Source organism: Nesoenas mayeri, assembly GCF_963082525.1.
Source record: "Nesoenas mayeri genome assembly, chromosome: 2".
NCBI lineage: Eukaryota > Metazoa > Chordata > Aves > Columbiformes > Columbidae > Nesoenas > Nesoenas mayeri.
The window spans coordinates 35992385-36012939 of record NC_137543.1 but is presented as its reverse complement, the minus strand read 5'-3'; the positions used below and the strand labels follow the sequence as shown (position 1 = coordinate 36012939).

The following is a 20555-nucleotide window of genomic DNA, read 5'->3' as shown; positions in this document are numbered from 1 at the left end:
ATTGCTTGTTTACATATAAACTGGATTGTGTGTACCTTACAAAACGTCCTTGTAGTTCACACTGCTTTAAAATAATCAGAAACACACGATAGTGGTGAAGTCTGTAGTGATATCTGCTATAGGTATTACAGGAACTGTTATTTTCCCAGTTAAGGGGATGGGACCCATAAATTATCATGCTTTAAAGCAGGTATCTTGAGCTATTTGATATTACGCACCAATTCTGCCACTACCATAATCAGTACATGCATTACCATTGAACTTTGCTGTTCAGCACCCAGTAACTGGCCATCCAGATTGCTGGAAACACATCCAGGGAAATAAAGGGGTAACCTTTTTTTCTTTTTTTTTTCTTTTTTTTTTTAAATTCTATTAGAAAGAAGAGGAAGATGACAGACGTCAGGAGAGCCAGATTACAAAAATCAGGTTTTGCTGATTGCCAGGAATTTAATCAGAAACAAATATAACCAACTTGTATTTTTGGATTCATGACTTGCATTATAAACATTACCACAAAACCCAACCAAAACACCCCTTATAAACAGCCCTCTCACAGGGTAATTGTCATCTGTTTTACAACTTTAACCCCATTCAAAATTGGTCTGTGTAGTTTTCTACATTGGTTCATCTTCTCTGACTTGTTGTCAGTGGAACGTGCTCGTTGGAGGTCTCTAGGTGCACCAGACGTTGCTTCTACACCCTCCTCCACGCCTCCTCTCCGCCCCAAAATGCAGGCCTTAGTCTAAAACACCAGTTTTCAGACGGAACTGAATCCTTTGCACCAGACTGAGTAAGCCAGGGAAAACAAAGCAAAAAAAAACAAAAACAAAAACAAAACCCAACCAAACCAAAGTCTAGAACTAAACAGAAACAGAACGAGAGCATGGTTGTTTTTCCTTAAATACATACATTTAAATACATTCAATCCGACATGGTTTATGAAAACTGCCTGTCAACATTTACTTCGCAGGAGAGATCTAAGTTGCACTAAGGTGAATGCAGTGAACAGACTGAGCAACTGTCTGTCCGCGAGCTTCAGACTGTCAAAGAAGAGGCTGCTCTTGGGCCAGGACCGCCCAGCTCCCTGGGGCAGGCGGGGCCGAGTAATACGGCGGCAGTGGCTGCCACCAGCGCTGGCAGCTCGGCTGGGTCACGACAAACAGACACAGCTCTTCAAACCGGTAAGGATTTGGGGCCGTAAGCCCAGTCAGCTGAAGAAAGGAGCAATCGAACCATCCTCAGGGTCAGCAATATTTCTGAAAAAGAAAAAAGCAAAAAAAATAAAGGAGAAATTGGAGAAAAGCAAATGAATTGTTCCTTCTGGGACAGTGAAGATGGATAGGTCAACAACAGCTGGATGCAGCATCCACTGTTGATCATATGTTAGTGTATTTATTTTAAACCTGAAAATTAAGTTGAATTTATAAAGCTAGGCTTTTCTTTATGTACACTGATACAACTGACCTGTAATTTCATTCCAAGCTAGACATGAGGAAGAAATTTTCTACAATGAGGGTGGTCAAACACTGGCACAGGTTGCCCAGAGAGGTGGTAGATGCCCCATCCCTGGAGACATCCCAGGCCAGGCTGGACAGGGCTCTGAGCAACGTGATCTAGCTGAAGATGTCCCTGCTCATTCCGGGGGGTTGGACTAGATGACCTGTGAAAGTTCCTTCCAACCCAAACTATTCTATGATTCGTTATCTGCGGGGGTTTAATTTCACTGTCTCTTAGGTCCTTAATTCATTCCAATTATCATGGACATTTTAACAACTCAGGATCATCTGCCTCCTGTAGACACCAGCTAAAGGTACAGCAATATGGTTTAAGAGAAGTCTCATACTTCGGGTATGTGCAAAATCTCCCTGTCTTACTGCTGTATCAATCTCAAAGGAAACAACTGCCTTGTTCACTTTCCCCTCCAAGAATCATAAAAAAGGAATAAAGAAGAAGATGTTCTTTATTTCTTACTTAGTATCTTTGCAGTATCTTTAGACATAGTACAAACTAGTTTCAGCTGAGCTGATTAGCTTGAACTTTCTTATTTAAGAAAACCTCAGGATGTGGCTTTCACAGTTGTTTTAAGACTGTCCCTTCCAGTGACTGCAGCCTGCACCTCTCTGCCTTCCTCCCCTTGCAAGCCCCTGGTCCCATGGGGTGCTGTGGTCAGTCAGGGCACAGAGTCAATCCAGCCAAACCCCATTTTTCTTCTCCCACGGGGTTGCTTTTCACTCGTATCCTGTGGCTCTGGCAGTGGAGCAGCTCTTCGCTCGCAGCCTCCTGCCAGGACATGGAAGACCCTGTTTGCTCGAGGACAGTGTGGGCAGCAGGAGCTTCCTCACCGGACCAGGTGCATGCTGCTAGGCTGCCTTCTGGAAGCTGTCTGCACCACGGTCTGGACTTTACCACACCTTCCGCTGCAATCACAGAAGGACTAGAAATGTATCTCTACTGTTAAATAAAGCCAGCGTCAGGAACCATCCTGCAGTTTGGGGAAGCAAGGTCCTCTGTTCTGTACACCTGCTATTCCCAGCGCAGCTCTTTAGGGGTGAGCAGCCATAAGCACAGTCTGGAGGCCAACACAGTGAGTCCTGCTCCTGCTCTTCCTCTGTTTATCACAGTGCAGAGACACCACACTTGCGTCCATCAAAATCCCAACTAATATGGACAAGCTAAACTTTGGCTCTTCTCCCAGACATGTTAGGAGGCAGTTTGGGGACCCTGCTAGTGGTTTTTTGACCATAAAATGTGGAACAGAAGTAAAAATCCAAATATGTCCTTATCTTCAGAGTGGATATTTAGCAAATAGTATCTCTACAGAGATGCTAAATAAATGCCTCCACTATACCAGTGACTTGAAAAAAAGAAAAATAATTTAACAAATATTTGAGTTGCAGGGTGATAAAATATATAAAGGAGGGAAGAGGACAAAGAAGGCACATTCTAGAAAAACATTCCTCCACCCCTTTTTATTTAGATGTAACCAAAGCAAACAGGACTTTAAAGAAATACATCAAATTATGATTTCCAGACTGATAGTGAATGTGGGAAAAACTGCTCAGAATACCTTGGCCAATGTATGCAACTTCAGAGTAGAGAAGTAACCTGAAAATCCCAGAGACCATTGACTGTAAGATTATTGCTATACTGTAGTAAGTTAAACTGGACACCCCTCAAAAACCTCAGCTACAAGCAGTATGCTTCAGACATTTATTTTTAAGTAGCAACAGGTTCAAAATTTGCTTTTACCATGTGAAATTAGTTAATACAAATTTTTTCCAATAATCGCAAAACAATATATTAAACTGTTGCAGCTGCATCTATTTTCAGCTCTACAAATGAAGCGTGCCTTGAAACAGACAGAAAATTCTGTGTCCTCTGGTTAACTGCAAAACAGCTTCTCTGTTAAACAGTAGTATCCTTGCAAGTTTTATGCTGTAGAAGCTTCATCCTTAGCATGTTGAAGTGAAACAGTATTAAGCAAACAAACTGAAACAGTAACCGTAGAAATCTGACATCCATAGTTGTACTGATCTCAGCAACAGCATATTATTTCCTGGTTACTCAAGTCTAAACAGAACTGATCCCTCTAAATGATACAGATGTTGAGATCAACTTTGCAAAACATTGAAAAAACCCTAAAATTTGTCAGATGAGTTTCTCAGTTTCTTATTTGTAAGATGAATTTCTCAGCTTTCATATGTTAAAGCCACAACTGCCAAGGGATGAAGCACATTAATCCTCTCCTCAGCTTTCTAATTACACAGCTTGAGCTTTAAAAAAAACTTGTTACATAGCAGTAGTTTATATCACAGACACATGAAAATAGTACCTACTTAACCTCTATTGCAGTTCAAAGTTCAGTAAAAAGTATTTATAGTGCATATAAACCATCTACATTTTCCCTGATGGTCAGAGCTACATTAGTAGAATATAAAATGACAAAGTGCAGGCTGATGTACTCTTACAAAATAATTCAAGAGATTTTAAGGAGTCACTTTTCTCCAGGTGAGACTAAACTGCTCTCCTGCATGGCCACTGTCTGTCTCACTGCCATGGCACTGACTCCACTACTTTAATTTGAAGCCCCACAGATCCCCTGCCCAAAGCCCTTCTACCTGCACCCTCTTCCCTGACTTCTCTCCACTCTCTTGCCTACCCTTTCTGTCACATCCACTCTCTTTTCCTTATCTCTTCAACCATTCTTTAAAATCTATCTCCTCCTTCCTCCTCTTTAGCCTGCTTCTGCCTCATAAGCCTTATTTTCCCTTTCTTTCCTCAGTGATACCTGGTATTTTGTTCTCTGACAGTCTGGCTTCTCTTAGCACATGAAATGTAACTGGTTAGAGAACGTGCTAAGTAGCAATATAACACCTTAGTATCTGACAACTTCTACTAAAGCAGAACACACTGCACCTTTTTATTAAAGTGATCAAGAAATGGCTGCAGAAGAGACTCTCTATGCACAGATTCTCCACTCGCAAAGACAGACACCTGTATTTTGATATGAGCCATGAGGTGTGAAAAGAATTGGCCTCCAGGAACTTTTGAACACACACACACACACACACACACACACACACACACACACATAGGGATACAATAAAGTGGATGTACAGTTACTTCTTCCTCAATACTTTCACATTTATTTTCACTACTCTTGCTACACTTGCAGTCAACTTATTTAGGTTCTCTTATTATTGAATTTTTTTTCTCTAACAGTAGAAAACTTTAAACTTTGCTATTGGATTCAGCATAGGAGGGAAATTCATTTATTTAATTCCACCTTTCTGATGTCAACACCGCACCCAAGGAGATGACAGGAAACACTGGCGCAAGGGAGGGACCTCCAGCAGGTTACACAAAAATGACTCCTGCGGGAACGACGGCCCCGACCTGCCTGTCCCGGTCGCCACACGGAGCTCAGGAAATGGCCAATTTTAAAGCCTTCCCGCCCAAAACTCGGCACCGGGAGCGCTGAGCGGGAGCGGCGGGCGGTAGCCGCTAGGTGGCGCCCGCGGCACGGCGGGAGCGGGGAGCGGGGGCAGGGGCGGACACGGGTGTCGGTGCGCGGCCGCCTCGCTGTGCGGAGAGGTTTTGGGGGGTCTGCACAGCCGCGATGCTCGGGTCACGCGGGGAAAATACCGCGCTCCACTTGCAAGCCGCATCAGGGCTCGGAATGCCGCGTTTGCTGTAACAAACTTATGTTAAATGCCGGTTGTTTCTATAAAAACTCCTTCCACTGAGGATGGGGCACGTAACTACCTCATTGACTTGGCCCCACGCCAAGAAGTCCACAATGTCTTTCCTTTAGTACTGTTACCGTCTGGAATACAAATCGGTTTTGACCTAAGCAAACGCTAATTACCCTGTCAGCTGGAAATTTGTGTGAAAATTAGTTCAGTTCTCCTACTCTTCTCAGACGAAGCACTGTATAGAAAGTAATAAATTAAATAATTCATGAGATTTTTACCCTAAGTATATATAATGCAATGAGCAGTGGAAAAAAACACTTAGGCAGGATGAAACATGAAGTGGGTTAAGCATGCAGCAGTGCAAATATAAATCAACAGTAAGTCTTTCCCAGCATCAGCAAATAGTCATGTAATTGCTCTGTAAAAAGCAAATACAACTATACATAAGTCTGCTGAATGTGACTGTGTGTTAATTCAATAATGTACTGTATTCTGTTAATGTAAATGTATTCTGTATTATTCACTTTGGTAATGCTAGTGGGATCTAAACAAGGAACTTAATATAGATGTCACCCAAAGTGGAATTAAAAAAAAGTAATTGCAAAAAGCTTAATTACTATTACCCTGGGGACTTTCAACTTTGTAAGTAAGTAAAAAGATACTGCATCCATTCCAGACCACACTGTGTTTACAGTGCTGCTGCCTCCGCACGCCTATGTTTGGCATTTCTTACCCGTGTTGCATCTCCGTCCTGCTTTATCATATCCATTCCAGGCAGCTGGTTTGGAAAAAGATTGCCTCCTCTCATAGCAGGATCATTAACCTATTGGTAACAAGATATTAAGGAGAATTAATTAAAAAATACGTTGGGAAGAGGGCTGGGAATGATAAACCACTATGCTACTTGCATATACCAACATTCACTTTAGAGATGATGTTGCAGTTGGGGAAGTGACTACAGAGCTAGAGCACCCTTCTTGCACAGCATGTGTTTGACTCATATTATTCTGCCTCACAGTCAACAACAAAGATTTCATTCTTGATACTATGACCCTTGTGCACATTTTACAAAGCAGGCTCCACAAATTAGGTCAGTATTATTTGAAGAGGACATGCCTGCTACGAAATTTCTGAAAGCAGAAACACATAACTGCTTTTCTAACCTCAATAACACACAACTTTTCTGCTTGCAAACCACCACACGTTTTTTTCGAAGCCTGATGAGATAATATGCAGGCTGAATTATACCAACTATTGAGCTAGTTTTAATGACACTTATTTTTCTGCTCATAAACAGCAGAAGAAAGATAGCATTAAATGGGAAAACCTGCAGCTGCATGCTTTCCTAAAGGGATAGTCTCAACAGTTTTCTGAACACAGCCACAGGAAAAGTATTGAAGCTGTGTGTTTGTGCACAACCAAGGGGTCTGTCATGCTTAGCTATGTGGAAAGAGTAGCTTGCTAAATTTACAGCATTGCTTTCTCAATCAAAGGATTAATCTCACTGTGTAGGAACTGGTTTGAAATACAAAACACAACTTTCGGCACAGTTCTGAAATACTAGAAAATCCAGCCTTAGAATTTTTACAAGGAGAGAAACCTCTTCCTAGAGAGTCTTTCTTGGATTGGTTCTCTCTGTTACTTCCCTCAGACTAGACGGATGTGATAATAGCAAAGATATGCCCCTCCAGATTTTGCTGGCAGGAAAAAAGATGTTTTCTGTGTGATCTGCCCTTTAGAAGACTTGTGTTGCCAAGGAGAGGAGATTCTGCTGCTGCATCACCTCACTTTAGCTACAGCAACCTGCTACAGCAACAGGGTAAGACTGTCTTGAATTTACCACACTAAAATCTTATTTCAGGTCCTCCCGACTCTTGTTTCTGTTGCTATTCACCGATTTTGCGAAACATCGCAAAGACAAATGCAGTCCCATGCAAGCACCAAAAGAGGCAGTTTCAAACGCTGCCAGAGACAAGACTACAGTTCAACAGGAAAGATTAAAAACTTAAATATCTTTGCCATATGAATTTCAGCTCTGAAGAAATTGGTTGTTTGGTGCCGCAAGCCTTCAGGTGATGCTTTCTATTTCTTAATACAAAAGCGCAGACTGTTAAACCCGAATCTGAAAATTTAAATCAGAAAGGAAAAGAGCAACATTGTTTTGTTTGGAAAGAAAGCAGACAGCTTTGCAGCTTTATCTATATGCATTTGACTCAGTAACACAATCCACGTTTGAAAAGTGTTTACAGCTATTGATCAACATTCATCAGAATGCACAGGCTTCTTTTCTGAAGATAGGTGAAGTGGTGTTATACCTGATAGGAAATCTGACAAAAACAAGATAAAAGATGTTTTACAATTCCTTTGCAATTATGCACATTAATACAGCCTCCTGCTAATAAAGCAGAATTATGTACAAGGTGTCTAATCAGAAAAGTTTTCTACAACTCCAGAGCTCCTTTCATTCAGTATGCTGAACAAAACCAAAATACTGCTTCAAGATAACAGTTCATAGATGCCATGATAATCCTGGCCTGCGGAGTACTGCACCTGTGCAGATTAATAAATATCTGCTCCGAGTGGATGTCTAAATAGTGGTTTATTTCATATACTGAAAAGTCTCTTCTCTTGCATAGGTTTCATATTGCTCCTCTGACAACTCAGTAAATAACATGGATCTGTGATGCAAAGTAAGTAACAGGCAAAAACATACCAACAGTCTACTGTGCAAGCAAGGTGACATTGATTACCAGGAAGACAGCAAGTTGTGTGAACAGGGCAACACTGTGAAGGTTGAGACTTTGTCTGTGCCTAGGCAAGCTGTTTTGGGCACAAGAAACCTGCAGAGCTGGCAGCCAGCATTTCAGCATTCCTGCTATCAGCCTCCTAGAAGACACTAATACGAATAGCCTAGAGAGCTTTAAGGTAATTATAAGGGAGAAGACGATAATGAGACAAGGCTTGATCCCTCAAGTACATGAAAGAGTCCCTAAGCATCAGAAACAGCAAGCCCAGGGGAACACAACATTTTGGGCAAAATCTTCATTTTCTGCTTGGTGATGCTAGGTTGTAAACAAGAGAAGCTGGAGATACACCAGTATGAGCAGATAAAACACCAAACTTAGCTTTTCTGAGCTCTGGATATGCCTGTATGATAGAATATAGTGTCACAAAGAGGGACAGGAGACAGAGCCAAACAAACTTGTTTGGTACCAGAAGTACTATATGTGCTTCTCACCAGGTAAAAAAGCACAGGCACGGCTTTTTACTAACAAGTAAAAAAATATTACTTCCAAAACCATCCAATAACATATGAAGTAGGATTTTTTTTTCAGCAGCCTGAACACATGCGTAGCATAACCGCTGTTATTCACTGTGGTTAGAAAGAATGTGTGAAGTTAAAATTATGTATTCTAGAACAACAAAAAAAGCAATGAATAAGTAAGTAAAAGTGTAGGTGATATTGTTAAAAAAGCCAAAAGAATGAATGAAATGGCAACTGTCAGCAGAATTACAGAAAATATAGTCATTTTGAAAACCACCAGTTACAAGAAAAAGTTTAGCACAGCCTGGGTCAACTGCTAAATAAAGACGCCAAACTGTAAAACACTACGCCCTGAACACAGAAAAAAAATAAACCAATTCAATATTAATATTTTTATTTATTCCTGACTCTCAGCAAAGAAAATGTGAAGCAGCACAGCAAACATTCCTGAGGACTAAAAAGTACTGTCTTGTGGCCCAGAAATGGCCCCTCAGCTGCCAGTTGGCCACCTCTGACCTAGATGAAACATAAAACATTTGCTTGCAGAGTTTGCAGATGACACAGTGCTGGGGTGATAAATCAGGAGGAAAACAGGTTACTGTTACAGAATGAGGCAGAGCACTTAAGGCAGGCAATACATTTGGGAACAAAGAATGCAGGTTTCATCTATGCAGAACATGCTGTGGAAAATTTGGGGACCATCGTAAGGGTTTTAGTATGTGCTCCCTAGTGTGACATTGTCACCAACAGAGCAAGACAACCCATGGATTGAAAGAGAAATTAGAAGAACTTGACTCTACCCAGCTTTGGTGCAGTCGCTGTTAAATAACCATCTCCGGTTACTCTGTTCATACTTGGAGGTTACAACAACGGGGTTTAAAGCAGACCCGCAAAGGGACTGATGGGCTGAAAAACAAATGTTGAGATGGATAAAGAACCTCAGCCTATTCAGCTTGCTGGAAGTTAGATGCATGCTATCTTGAAACGATCTTCCAGTCTAAGAGGAAGAAAAGCAGTGCAACAACTGTGTTAGTGGAAACAGTAGTCTGCATGGAAATCTTTGAAATAAACCCAGATCTCTTTCTGTAATGCTTGTTTCTCAATTCAGGTTCCTGGGGAAAGTTATGTAGCATTGGCATGCTGAGAAATCAGACTGGGCTGTTGTGTTCAAATCCCCACTCTCTTCTTTTTTGGTTTTACTATTGTTTTATTACATTAAATATGTGCAACAGTATGCTCTTGGGAACTAATAACAAAAAGAAGTCTGCTATAGCTGGGTGTAGCAACTAGGAATATCAGAGAAGGTGACACATTTGGGAGTATCCAGATTACTTCAGGTCACTAGTATGTGGCAGCTGTAGAAGACAAATGTGATCTGGGGCTATATCTGTCAGAGTATTCCAAGAAAAATGGGGAAGAACTAGTGTTACGCACATGGCTCTGGTGCTTAGAAAATACTGATTCAAACTGGAACAGGTGCAGAAAAGGAAAGGGAATTTAAAGCCTACAAGAAGAGACTGAAACACTGTGGCTTGTTGAACTTGCAAGAAAAAGCCTGAGAAACCCAAACCAAAGCAATCCAACAACATCAAAACAACAACAACAAAACATATTGATAGAATATTGATAGAATGTCTCTTTTAGAAACATGATAAAATAGCTATTTAAGCTGAAGGACAATATGAAAAAAGTAAATAGTCTGTTACTCAGTTTAGGCTAGAAAATAGGGTATTATGAATATTTTTTTCACTGGAAAGTTATCAAGCACTGGGACAGGCTACCCAGGGAAGTGGTTGAGTCACCATCACTGAACTTGTTTAAAAGACATGTAGACATGGTACCTGGGCACACAGTTTAGTGGTGGACTTGACAGTGTTAGGTTAACAGTTGGACTTGATCTTAAAGGTCTTTCCCAGTCTAAATGATTCTATGACTTCATGGTGTCAGAAGTAAGGTTTATGATATTGTCCACCACAGGAGATACTGTCTGAAGACACAAGAAGTACTTTTCTGCCAATATTTCTAAGAAAAGCTATAATTTCAAGTCTATGTGTTGAACAACAGGAGCACAGCTTTGGAACAAACATATGAACCTGTCAATTAAGAGAACTTGTTTGTGTGGACCTCGTGAAGGTGCCAGACTCATAGTTCTTGAAGCTGACTGCTTATTGTCTGATACTACAAACACAGGGGCAGTAGCATCTTCCACACACTGTCCACGCCAGCATCTGTCACTCTTACCTCTAGGAAACAGTTGCCTGCCATTCAGTCCTGGCCTCCCCTGCTGAGAAAATCGGCAAGGAACCTGGTGACCTGCAACTGTGCTATGGAAACTTACCTGCTGAGAACAGGAGCTAGATCCACACGTGCTTCCACGGGAGTTCAGGACCAACTACATATGCTAGCTACAGTGGTGCTAGGCCACAACGGGAAATTTAGATGCAAAAGGTGCTCTCTACCTCATCAGTCACCTTGGTTATCTGAGTGCAGAGCTAAAAACAAAGCCTTTTTAACATTATCATTTCTCAAGAAAACTAGTAAAAGAAACATAATGGCTTAGAGCAGTTACAAGCCCAACACAGCGGACCTGAAAAACTACTGAAAGTCAAAGAAAATCCTCTAGCTGTCATCTCAAGTCCTTAAATTCTCACCTGCTCAGGACCCATGGAGGACAACCCTGATGTAGGCACAGAGGTCGCTGAGGTCATGCTGATCTGCCCTGTCATCTGGTTCATGTTGTTCATACCACTTGTGTTGGTTGCCATGGATACACTGATGTTCATGTTATTATTGTACATGCTGGTGCTTGCTTGCTGCCCAAAATGTGGTGGGGACTGTTGTGAAAACATGCTACAGCAAGGAATGGAAAAAGCAATGTGTCAGACTTAGAATGCTGAAGCCACTAAGAAGCTACTCTCTTTTTAATATACCTTAGACTAGAATTCGTACATACTGTCATTTATGAAAACTTCAAAGGAAAGACTAGTTTTCAGCTACATTAATGCCCAAGGAATAGATTTTCAACATTTAAGGTCCCACGTCTGTGCACAAAAATACATGCCTTTGCGTGTGAAACTATGGCAGAGTACAAATCTGTTATGTGTGTGCAGTAACAGCCAATCAGGTGTCTAAAAGGATTCTGTATATATTTTAAATATGTTTGGGAAAGCTAATTTTTGGAAGGAAAGGAAAACCACTTTTTCTCCTTTCAGTGTTAGCACAGCACAGGACTGTTGAGTTGGTATTGGATCTGGTCTAACACACCTTTTTGCAAAAGAGGCTATTTGCACATATGAATACCAGATTTGCACATTCAAATATGGCAAGTGGGCTCACAAATATAGACATGCAATTGTGCAGAAGTTCATTTACTAAATCTTAGCATCAGGTTTTGAAAATGTGGCACTGTAAGAACCAACATAAAGTCTAAGACAATTACCCTTTATGTTCCCTTAAGGCCAGAACAACTTAAGGAGGACTAACTGGAAGATCTCATCCCAGATTTTATTCCATGTCCAGAGCTTTGTGGATAGTATCTTCCTACTCGTTATTTTGAAAGTCACATGACAGACTTTTTTAGATTTCCCAAAAGGCACATAACTGTTTACATATCAGTCTTTTCGACTCTTGGAGTGTAATCCAACAGTCAATGAGGGAATTATTGCTGACAATGTGTCTGTTTGGAGGATCTGCACTAGACTGAAATCCCATGGAAGGGCTGCTGCGTGTCAGGTGGCACACAGTAATCGCCTCCATATCAGTGGCTGACTTCCCTGCAAAGCGCTGCTCCCACAGCTGAGGAAATCTCTCAGGGTTAGCACTCAACCTTGCACTCGGGTACTCTTCTATGCGACTGCTGCGCACTGTGAGACTTGGTGGAGTGCAACAGCACTCTGGGCACAGGACCAAACTCAGAAAATCCCACCATTCTCTTCCTTCCAACTTCATGTCTTTTCAGGCCACCTAACCCCATTTTTCAGTTGTTATTTGGATGACTGAAACAGTACACTACAGATCATTGTGAATACTCAGTGGCTTGTGTAAATGCATTTGACATGTCTCCATGTCCATCGAGCTGCAGTTTAGCAAGCCAACCATTAATCTTATCGAGCTACCCTTGCTGCCACCCCAGCAGAAGCCACGTCAGCAGTAGCTATGGCTCCTGAAGGTGCTTCAGGAAGACAGTGAGGAAGAGGCATGGGCAAGGACGAGGATGAGAGACAAATCAGTTGCTTTAAGGGGAACTTGGGTCAGCCTCATCACAGAAATACTGTTTTTCTGGGTTTATTAAATCTTCGTCAACCAGTTGATGTGTTGCTGGGCTGGGATAATAGGAACAGCCTGAGAACTTCAGAATGACAAAAGCACTGTGCTAGAGACAACTGTGTGCATCCCAGCGTCAAGTGTTAGAGGCTGTAGGCCAACCTGATAGTTCTTCCTGTCTTCCACTGAAAAGCACAGATCATTGCCATCTGGAAGCTCGTTGCTGCCTGACAGTGTTCAACACCCAACCTATTCAATGTGGACAATATTTTGATATTGGAGCTCTACTGACTGGGAGATGGGCCTTAGCTGAAAAGGTGACAGCATGCATGAGGCATGCTACAATGCTCTCGGAGAATGACAGGTATATGCTGACCACCAGAATGTGCAAGCGCTAATGGACTGAACCTGGCTGCGCTCCAGCCTTTAAAGTGGGAGGTGATATCCAGTCACTGCAATCCCAGAGCAGTAGGGAACGCACAGGCTCTGGTTCAGCTGATCCAGCCATGTGGAAAGCAGTGTGGGAGCACATGGAAATTGTATGCAGAAGAAGTGCATCCACACAAATGTTATGGGCTAGAGCTCACTGTGCAGCAGAGGTGCATCTTAAGGATATATAGTGTTTTATCAGTTATCACAGACAAAGCAATGCATTGTGTGGATGCAGGTCTTTTAGCTATGCACTCACTTTGCCTCGTATGAAGTCAGAATTTAAACCAACTCGTCAAGCCAAATTGAAAAGAAATCTCTTTTAGGATAAAGAGTTACCAACAACAAAAAAAAAAACCAAGCAAAGAATTACACATAAACAACTCCATAAATAAGTGTGGACCATAAACAACCCCATTACTTTGCATGTTCATTTTGGTTTTGTTCTGGATTTACCTGTTTCCACCCATATTCCCTTGTGCCCACCCGTTCATTTCCGTAGAGGACTGATAGGCAGGATTAGCCTGAGACTGCTGAATCATGGGGCTTTGCGTATGAGCCAGTCTTGGGGACATCAGTGGACTCTGAGGAGTGGTGGCCCCTGTGAAGCCTGGATCGGGCTGCTGACTAATACCTGAAGAAGAAAACCAGCAATTTAGCCACTGTACCTTCGAAGTTAAAACAAATCAAGAGCTCATACCTGCAGACAAGTCTTTATACAGTCCTACTTATGGCATGTGGAACCTATAACTTTGTGTCTTAGTGTGGGATCTAGATTAAAAGCAAGACATCATCAACTAATACTTATGTATAACCTTCAAAAAATCATTTTGCTAAGTATGTTGGCTACTTGTGTGTCCTAATCACACAAGCGGTCTCTCCTCTCTACAGACCAAAAGGAAAACACTGTTAAGTGAATTTATTGTTTTTCATCCAGAAACTGCATTCAAAACAACAAATAAAACATTTTGCTTCTGTCTATAAATCCTTTCTGGTGAAAGTTATGCATGACCCATTTACTGCATAGCACCACCTTTCTAACTTTTACGCTATAATTCTCAATTTTTTCTTAAGTTCCTAGAACCTTAGTATCTCTATTTCTGTGTCCTTGCAAAAACAGACGACATTTTGTGCAAGCACCTCATGACTTTGTAAACCCCAAAAAAATCTAGATGCAAAGAAAATGTAATTTAAGTTGTTATACGCCAATTGTGTGCAGAAATTTTGTTTTAAACCAAGTAATTTTGGTCTTGTTTAAGTTCATCACAAACAGCATATTCAACAGAAACAAGCCAACCCTAATGCTGGTATAAGACTTAGGTGGTATGAAATATATTGCTATATTCACTGTCTGCATGACTTCTTACTGATGTGAAGGATAACAGATCAATAAGAGTAGATAGCAAATTTTGAATTAGATGGACATAATCTGTCATATCAGCAGAACCGCACATTACATATTATTTAATATGATTGTAATATAACTTATACAATACTTATAAAGAAGCTGTATTACAAAAACTGCATGGAGGTAACTGTACCATGTATCCCCAGAACAAAGCAGTATACAGCTTCATAAAATATATTAAAAAATAGCTATAATATTACACATACGTTTAAGGACAGGGAAGGAAATACCTAATCTGAAATGAATTTGTATTATTTGAACTCAATAGTTAGTTGCTAATTTTACATTATAATGCACACAGGAAGAATCACCTTTTTGGGGAAAGAATCTACCTGATACTTACAACAATATCTCATTACCAAAATGCAAAAAATCCCCACCAATATAAAAATAATTTTAAAGGACTATGTACAGCTTTTCTTCTGATGAAGCTTCTTGTCACCTTATGCCATTGGCCAGCATCAATATATATCTTCTTCTTCACTGGCACTCTTTACTATATATATTGGTTTGCTGAGTGTAGTCAAAATTCAGAGTCCATCAAGCTGATACATACACATACACATGTTTCTGTGTGCATACATATTTGTATGTGTTTATAGGTATAGATATATGCAAACAGACACATCACACTTCTGCTTAAAAAAAACAGAGCCGTGCTCAGAGAATACACCGTACTAGAGCCAGGAAAGTAGAAGGTACCATGTTGCCAATGGGCCTGAAGCTCCACGTTTCCCATTGTTCCCAGGGAGGTAAGCAAGGGGCTGTGGGAGAGGGGATTGGACTCAGCACAGGGGAGGATACTGGGGAGTTAGGATTGCCAGAACACATTGCAAGGGTGGGTGGAACCAGTACCGTAGTTTGGAGGAAACGGAAACTGCTGTGCGTTCGCTTGCGGGATCCGTGGATTGCTCATGGTTGCTGGAATGCCACCAGCAGCCACCATGCTGGGGGTCATGTTCAAGCCCTGTCCTCGCATCATCAGCGTGCGCTGCTGCACCTGCTGCTGCTGTTGCTGCATCTGTCGCTGCCGCAGGTGCTGGCTCAGGATCTCCCGCTGCCTCTGCGCCAGCATCTGCGCGTTGATAGGGCCCTGCAGGGAGAACCACCACCACATATCAACAACCCCTTCTAAGGCAACCTGACCAGTGGAGGCATCTTTACCAGGGCAATCAGGAAGATTCTAGCTCTTTTCTTCCCCCCAACACACAATTAACAATAATATTAAATGGGAGAAAATAATCTAATTAATGCTTCTTCTGGGAAAGACTTCCAACAGTGCAAGAGTCAGTAACTGAAATAATAGCAGTGTTTAATGTTGCAGTGATTTGTAATGGCAAATAGAGCAGCTCATTAAAAAAATGCATCTTCTGGAAATGAGAAGCTTGGTTAAAAATGCAGTTACATCATATTTCAGGTAAAGAACCATCCACCACATGTAAATATAGGGTAGACTCTCAGGAATAAAACAGTAAAATACTTCTTATCATACAGACTGCATTATTTGTATTCAAGCTTTAGAACGTAATGTATGTATTTACCACACAGCATTACTACTGTATTTAACTGGAGGGAGAAACAAAAAAACAAAATTACTTTTTTTTAAAGTACTGTTTTGCTCACCTGTGTTGGCACGCCAGGTCTCAAAGACAGATTCATATTGGAGACACTGCTGATCTGATTTATCAGTGGCTGCCGATTCTAAAGGAAAAAAAACCAACAACCCAACACCAAAACACAAAAGTGTTAGGAAGGAAAAACAGAAAAGGGTAAGTCTATATATATAGAGGTATATATTAATACATCTACTTCCTGATCACACGGTTTGAGGACCTAGTTTTACATATTCAATCAGGGACCAGTTTTTCTGCTCAAGTCATATTATCTTTCGTAGAATTCTGCTTCTTAAGGAGATAATATACCATAAAATAACAACACAGGCATTAACCTGTTTATCAAATATGCTGCCTTTATAGTCCCTGTTCTTTTTGAGTTTGGGACTAGACTGCTGATGTTTCGTCTGCAGTAGACCCTCGTGCTATATTTGAAGACAGAAATGATCCTAGAATCATAGAACAGTTTCAGTTGGAATGGACCTTCCAAGGACATCTAGTCCATCTAGTCCCCCCTGCAATGGGCAGGGACATCTTCAACTAGGTGAGATTGCTCAGAGCCCCATCCAGCCTGGCCTTGAATGTCTCCAGAGATGGGGCATCTACCACCTCTCTGGGCAACCTGTGTTAGTGTTAAGGTATCACAGCTTCAAAGTAGAAGCTCTTAGTTTCTAATCCTATGATGTTTCCTCCTCCACTAGAAAAGCATTAGTATCTTACTTATAGTACTATGAACCTATATATTTAAAAATGAATAAAATCCAACAAATTAAAATAATCCTCAAAAGTAGACCTAGGCCAAGGGAAATAAAAGGATGCAGGTAACAAGCAGAAGAAGAGAAGCCTTCAGGGAGACCTTATTGCAGCCTTTCAATACTTAAAAGGGGCCTATAAGAAAGATCCGGACAGGCTTTAGCAGGGCCTGTTGCAACAGGACAAGGGGTAATGGTTTTAAACTAAGAGAGTGGAATTCAGGCCAGACATGAGGAAGAAATTTTTTACAATAAGGGTGGTGAAACACTGGCCCAGGTTGCCCAGAGAGGTGGTAGATGCCCCATCCCTGGAGACATTCAAGGGCAGGCTGGAGGGGGCTCTGAACAACCTGATCTAGTTGAAGATGTCCCTGCTCAGTGCAGGGGGCTTGGACTAGATGACCTTTGGAGGTCCCTTCTAACCCAAAGTTCTCTATGATTCTACAAAGTCATTTAGACTGCTGTAAGGACCAAGATATTATAAATAGAAAAAGACATATAACAAAAAGGACCACTGCAGCCTTGCTCAAAGAAGTATTGCCTAGGCTTAAAGTATTGCCTAGGCTTAAACACCAGGCACACTCTTGCACAGTATTATAGAAAGAATAGTACAAAGATGCCAAAAAGAAAAACAAAGAGAATGTGCAAGTTGCTGTCTCAGCAACACTCACTGCGGTTAGTGTTTCTGGTTTAAAAATGGAATTAGACTACAATAAAGCACGGTACACAATTAAGACCGGGTCTATTTGGAGCAAGCTAGCAGTCAGTGGGCGCCGCTGGGGCTGTACCTGCTGTGCCTGGAGCCTGTGCTGCAGCTGGAGCCGCAGCTGGTTGGGTTGGTTCTGGACGATGCCGGTGGGGCGCAGGCCGGGCCGGGGCTGCATGCGCAGGGCCGCATAGCCCGGGCGCTGCCCCAGCGGGTGGAAGTTGGGGTCCTGCATGGGCGCGTAGCTGCCCTGCGCCATCTGAGCCTGCGCCGCGTACTGCTGCGAGAAGACCGGAGCCTTCTGCTCCATCAGGATGCTCGAGTCCTGGCTGGAGAAGGTCTCTGGGTCGACAGCTTGGCTCTGCAGAGAGACATGAAACAACAGAAACAGTTGGTGGGATGTGGCTTTTCACCGGATCATACGAGACTAACACAGCCACCCTCCAAAAACCATCCTTCTAAGATGTGAACATTTTTCAAAAGAAAATGACATAAATTTTCTCAATTATATACAAAACTGAAAAAAGAAGATGTGTATTTTGAGGGTAAAAACAATCATCGAGACAAATTCCTCCTTTCCTTTTTCCTCTCCTCTCTCCTTCTCCCCCTTTTTCAAGACCCACAATCTTTGTCATGTTCTTAACATAGCCATTGTATCATTCTGCTAACGAATAAAAACTTGAAATGACAAATGCTACATGAAAGTCTGTAAATGAAGGGATGCCAGCATATTTTTGCCATTGAATCCGAGATAAATTCAAAGATGTTACAAATGAATAAGAAAGTAGATTTTTATCAGTATCTTTGAACAAAACAATGACTTCAAATAAACTTGCCTGAAACTATTATAGAAGCTAACGTGAACAGAGCGGCTAATTCTTTCAAGACACTTTCACAGAAACTGATTATCCATTAGCATAAAAAAGCTAACACAATTCTAAACTCCATTCTAGATACTCCTCCAGTATTTGCTCTAGCCAGAATAATTTTATAGCTTATTCCACACTGACCTTGGAAATCAAGTTAATCTAAATTTCAGTGCCCTCATGAAAAAAAGATTTAAGGCTCCTATAAAATGTTTGATGGCTATTTTAAAGCATGTTCTAAAATGCAATAGTTCTCTTATTTGCAAAGTTCTTTATCTGTTTCCACTGAGATATGAATTAAATAGAAAGGTATTTACCACTTTGCCTGAAATAAAACATTATGCTTTTTTTTTTTTGTGGTGGCATCCCAAAATTTGTGTCATATTGCATGAAAGTTTCACACTGCGAAATTAAAGTTCACCAATAAATTCTGTCTCCGGATTAACACCTCACTGAGTTCTGTGTTGTACCAAACAGGCTTGGAGATAGTTTTCTCATGTCCAAAGCAGGATTTCATTGGTCCTATTTTATATTTAAAATGCAGAGATAGTTGAGAAGTTATGCTCAGGACACTGATAAGTGCTGGGAAATGCAATATGGATTCTAGGCTTGTCTGAGAATACTAAATCATTATAGAGACATGTATAACTGGTTTTGGAAATGAAATTTTGATGCCAGAAACATCAAGCACTAACTTCCATCCCCTCATTTTTTTTTTTTTTTTAAGCACACTTGGTGCTTGGAATGAAATCAGCTGTTTCAGGTGAAACTTGTCCCTTGACACATGTTGATCAACTAAGAGAAAAACTATGGGTGAAATTACACATTACAGGTTTGCTCATGCAAAATTTTGTTGCCCCCGTCCCACAAAGGTCTTGATCTGGCTCCTCTATTCTAGGTCTTCATATTCTTTTATCTTCTTTCCTATAACCTGTTGCTGGCTGTGATCTTACTTTTCTCCCATACAGCTGTTCCTCTGACCACCACATAAACAGAAGCTTGTTCATTTTTTAGTTTAGCTCAGGTTAGTTGCATAAAATGAAGTGTCTCAGCACAGGTCAGAAAAGGGAGAGTTAAGTGAGGGTGGCAGGGGAGAGGGAGGAAGATTAAACCTGGGGCTGAAAGAAGGTTTTCTGGTGACACTGAGCCGTTAGATGGACTCCCACCAAAATAAGTAATTCCATCCTAGCTTGCAAGAAGTGGTTTATAATCCCCTTCTTCAACACACATTTCACCTCCACCTTGACAACGTATCCTTTAAATGCAGCAATCAAAACACACAATGCAATACCTGGCTAACTAGTTCTGGTATTCCCAGAGCTCTGTCGATTTCTTCTAAACCATCAAAATTCCTTAATGCCATGTAAAGCTGATCCAGGAGAGCACCCTCATCACTTGGTGACTCTGCTGAAGGATGATTACACAAGAGATCATCTGGTGAGCTGCCAAACGGTTGCCTGTGAAAACAAGAACACAGTGTTGGTAAACAGCTGCTGAAAAACAAGAAATAATATCAGAGGATTAGTACTCAAATTGAACTAGCAAGAGGAGACAGAAATTATTTTAATCGCTGCCAATTTGGCTTAGAAAATTATTCTGGATTAAAGTTACGCTACCCAAAGAAAACTAAAGAGCATGATTAATGCCTGTTAAGATCTTACAGGTGACGTGTATCCAACAAGTAGGCAAGCACAACAAAGGTACACTTGAGTGCTGGTTTCTTATTACAGGGTTAAGAGAGGAGCAGAGAATTCAGTATAGAATATAGTCACTGAACACAGAAGACTACATATTTTTTTTAAACGATCGCAACTTTGAATTTTAGATGATAGGCTGAGTATACTATCACAAGTAGAAAAAGAACTGATTTCCATAGACACTCCTCTTAACTGGTTTTCTATCAGACCAAGTGAGCCAAGGAGGTCACAGAGGGGTCCGAGGACTGTCTGAGCTTGCACAAACCGAACACCTGGAAGAGCTCACCAGAAGCATGAGGAAGCAGGAAGAAAAGGACATTTGCCTTTTTGTTTGCAGCAAAACACTGCATCAGCTCAGCCC

At 41.3% G+C, this 20555-nt stretch overlaps 1 protein-coding gene across 1 annotated transcript in view; it reads right to left on the bottom strand.

The window, feature by feature from the left end:
* Positions 1 to 952: 952 nt before the first annotated feature.
* NCOA2 (nuclear receptor coactivator 2) overlaps positions 953 to 20555 on the bottom strand; it is a 187225-nt gene continuing 167622 nt past the window's right edge. Inside the window, exons 17-24 of the mRNA XM_080338682.1 lie at positions 19789 to 19954; positions 17714 to 17992; positions 16184 to 16261; positions 15416 to 15653; positions 13609 to 13786; positions 11112 to 11310; positions 5929 to 6018; positions 953 to 1256 (exon numbers count right to left, since the gene is read on the bottom strand). Coding sequence (XP_080194808.1) covers positions 1245 to 1256; positions 5929 to 6018; positions 11112 to 11310; positions 13609 to 13786; positions 15416 to 15653; positions 16184 to 16261; positions 17714 to 17992; positions 19789 to 19954 — 1240 coding nt within the window. The 3' untranslated portion in view covers positions 953 to 1244. The remainder of the gene's footprint in view (positions 1257 to 5928; positions 6019 to 11111; positions 11311 to 13608; positions 13787 to 15415; positions 15654 to 16183; positions 16262 to 17713; positions 17993 to 19788; positions 19955 to 20555) is intronic.